The 3,178-nt window shown below is 32.9% G+C and overlaps 1 protein-coding gene across 1 annotated transcript; it reads left to right on the forward strand.

Annotated features, from left to right (window-relative positions):
• The first annotated feature begins 575 nt into the window (after positions 1–575).
• Positions 576–2,790, forward strand: LOC105117872 (ethylene-responsive transcription factor ERF073-like). The gene is made up of 3 exons (XM_011015657.1): positions 576–866; positions 1,060–1,251; positions 1,390–2,790. Exon 3 carries the CDS (start codon positions 1,576–1,578, stop codon positions 2,521–2,523), a length of 948 nt encoding a protein of 315 aa, XP_011013959.1. The 5' UTR covers positions 576–866; positions 1,060–1,251; positions 1,390–1,575; the 3' UTR covers positions 2,524–2,790.
• The last annotated feature ends 388 nt before the right edge of the window (positions 2,791–3,178 follow it).

Here is a 3,178-nt window from a genome sequence, read left to right on the forward strand (position 1 = left end):
ACTTATAATTACAATTATTAATCAGCTTAATATTTAAAAAATAAAATTGACCAAGATAATTTTAGAGAAAAACATAACAAAACAGAAAAAGAACTGTGAGAAAAGACACTATAACAATTCATAATAATTTACGAGAAAAATTACATCACTTTTCTCACATATTATAAATGTAATTTTTAATTAACTTAATATTAAAATATAAAATAAAAAAATAATTTCAGGGAAAATCATAAAAAAAAAATAAAAAAATTATGTGAAAAAACACTGGATGGAAAAACACTACAGTAATCTATAGTATTTTTTTAAAAAAAATTACAAAGTGAATATTTTAACTAGTTGAATATTTAAAAAGAAAAATCAATAAAAATAATTAAAAAAATAAATGAAAAAGAAAAAAAAAAAGAGGAAAGTTGGAAAAAAAATGAAAGTAATTTTGAAAAAAACAAAAAAAAAAGAAAAAAAAGAGAAAAAACTAAAATAATGAAAAATAATGAAAAAAAATTCACTGTAAATTACTATTCGAGTGTAGGACACGGTAATTTCCCCGCATTATTTTAGTTGTATGTATAATTATGGGTCTCTGTTCTTAGTTTTGTTTTTCTCCGAGTTTGGGAGGAACCATTAACAAGCCGACTAGCAAAAGTTGAGAATAAGAGAACAGAGTGTAGTCCTCTGCTTTGGGTGCATGCTGGGCTTACAAGAGACCCATTTAGAGTTTGCAACTCTCAATCTCCCTGTCTATAATCATAGAACAAAGATTCTCATACAGATTTTAGTTCTAGAGAGCGGGTATGATCTTGTAGAAGCTAGCATTATGAGGTAACTTTTATGCTGAGAGAGAGCTCGGACAAATTCTGCAACTTTGAGTAAGAAACAATTTAGCGTTCTTATCTTTCTTACGAGTCTCATTATGATCACTAGTTACCATTTTTAATTTGATTTTATGTAATTTCCTCCTTGATTATAGCAAAAAAGCATCCCTTTTCTGTATTCATTGATTCCTAATCTATAATATTATTTTTTTATTCTTAATCCCAATTTTGTTTATTTTGGTCTCAGATTCTCTCTCTAAAACAGAGGATTTATGTCGTCTGGGTTTGATCTATTGACTGGAGCTCCAAAAAAGCTCTGCCTCTGGCTTTCATTACACACACTCTGCATCAGTATCTGCCTTCTCAATTCCTTTTACATGAAAACTTGGTCTCTTCAACAGACCTTTTTGATCATTTCTATACGATTAAGATCAAAACGGTAAGTGGTATTTTTTTTTGTAAGTGATGATATAACATTGCTCGTGTTTGTTTTAGTGACTGATGATGATGTATGTTTGGATGGGTTGGTTTTGGTTTTTGATTTGTTGTGGTCTGTTTGTATGTTTTTGTTATGCAGGAATCACAGTTGGGTTCATTGCTTTAAGGACTCCTTACGAAAACGTTTCTTGTTTCCAATTTTGGGTTTTAGGGGTTTTTGGGTTTTAGTTTTTTCTTGATACTCAAGCTTTTTAGATTTTCTTTCTTTCTTTTAATTGTCTTTTTCCATTTCTCTCTTATATCTACCAATTTTAAATTTCACAAAATGCCAGGCCTTCGAAGGCCAATTTTGGATCAAGATAGGATTTTTGATCAAGAGAAGCAAAAGAAACCAGCCATGAAAAGCAACTTGAAAGCTGCTAGGAAAGTTCGAATAATATGTCATGATCCTGAGGCCACAGACTCTTCAAGTGATGAAGATGAAGAATACTTTGATCGGTGTAATCGTTGGAAGCAATTCATTAGGGAGATCACCCTCCCAGTTTTCCCATCCAAGTCCATTCTTGAGGGTCCTTCACAAGACAAAACTGGTGTATGCAAAAGCAACATTAGCACTTCTAATTCTCTTGATAATATTAGACCTCGAAGATCATCAACAATCTATAAGGGTGTTCGAAGAAGACCATGGGGGAAATATTCAGCCGAGATTAGGGATCCATTTCTAAAGATTCGTTTATGGCTCGGGACTTATACAACTGCAGAAGAAGCTGCTGCTGCTTATAAGAAAAAGAAGGAAGAGTTTGACAAAAAAATGGCATTGGAGAGAGCTAATAATTTGCATGTTGATACAAAGGTAGTATCTGAAGAATTCGATGGCTTATGTTCTCATCCGTCTCCATTGTCTGTGCTTGATGTCTCTACCATGACCTCACTTGGTCATGGGCTTGAAAGCAATGTGGAAATGGTGGCCAAAGAGTGTAATATGGAAAGTTCAATCAAAGACGAAAGCTGTGTAGAAATGATTGAAGACGGCATTTTGGATTTATGGGAAGAGCGAACGTTATCACCATCAGTTAGTCAAGAGTTGCTTGGTTTTGATCAACAGTGTCAAATGGGGCAGTTTTTTAATGGTTTCATTAATGGAGAAGATTTTTGTATGTGTGATAACACTGAGCCAGTCAGTTCCCCTATGGATGGGGTGATGGATCTTCCGGACATTGAACTTGAGACGCTTGCTTTTGTCGATGAAACTCTCAATTTTGCTCACCAATAATGTTTGTAGTTGTTACTCATTTCAGGTGCATTTTCATGCGTATATCATAAAATAAAATAGTGAGGAAGGGAGCTCTTGGGTTTTTGCTTGAGAGCCACCAGGATTTCGCAACTCTCTGTGATTTACGAGTACCTATTTAGGTATATAAATAAAACTTGTTATGTTTGCAAGCTACTGTTATTTTAGAACCTGCTACCTTCTTGTTGAGAATCTGAATATTCAAAAAAAAAAAAAATCTTTCAAGTCGAAGTTTGTTTCTTGTGCTTCTTTTGATGTCATTGTTTAGAATCTTTTGTCTTCTGTTCTTTTCTTTCGTAATTACTTATGTTTAATCTTGGTTTCCCACCATGATTTGTCGGTGGAGATGGATGGAGGTCTTATTTATCCTTTGTTAAGAGAACTTTTCAATGGGGGCATTCTCCCGCTTGGAAGAATTCCAAGAGACTGTTCTATCGCACCATGCCATGATGGATTCCAACCACTATTTACTAATTTACTCATCTCAACCTTTCACATTTTACATCAGAAAAGTTGGGTTTGTGGCCTCCAATTTTGTAGGAAAATATTATTAGTAATATTTTATTAATTATTTTTTAGATTTACTTTTTTTAAAAATAAACACAAAGAGATGAACGGAAAAATTAAAATTATTATC

This window comes from Populus euphratica, unplaced genomic scaffold (assembly GCF_000495115.2).
Source record: "Populus euphratica unplaced genomic scaffold, PopEup_1.0 scaffold1576.1, whole genome shotgun sequence".
NCBI classification, from domain to species: domain Eukaryota; kingdom Viridiplantae; phylum Streptophyta; class Magnoliopsida; order Malpighiales; family Salicaceae; genus Populus; species Populus euphratica.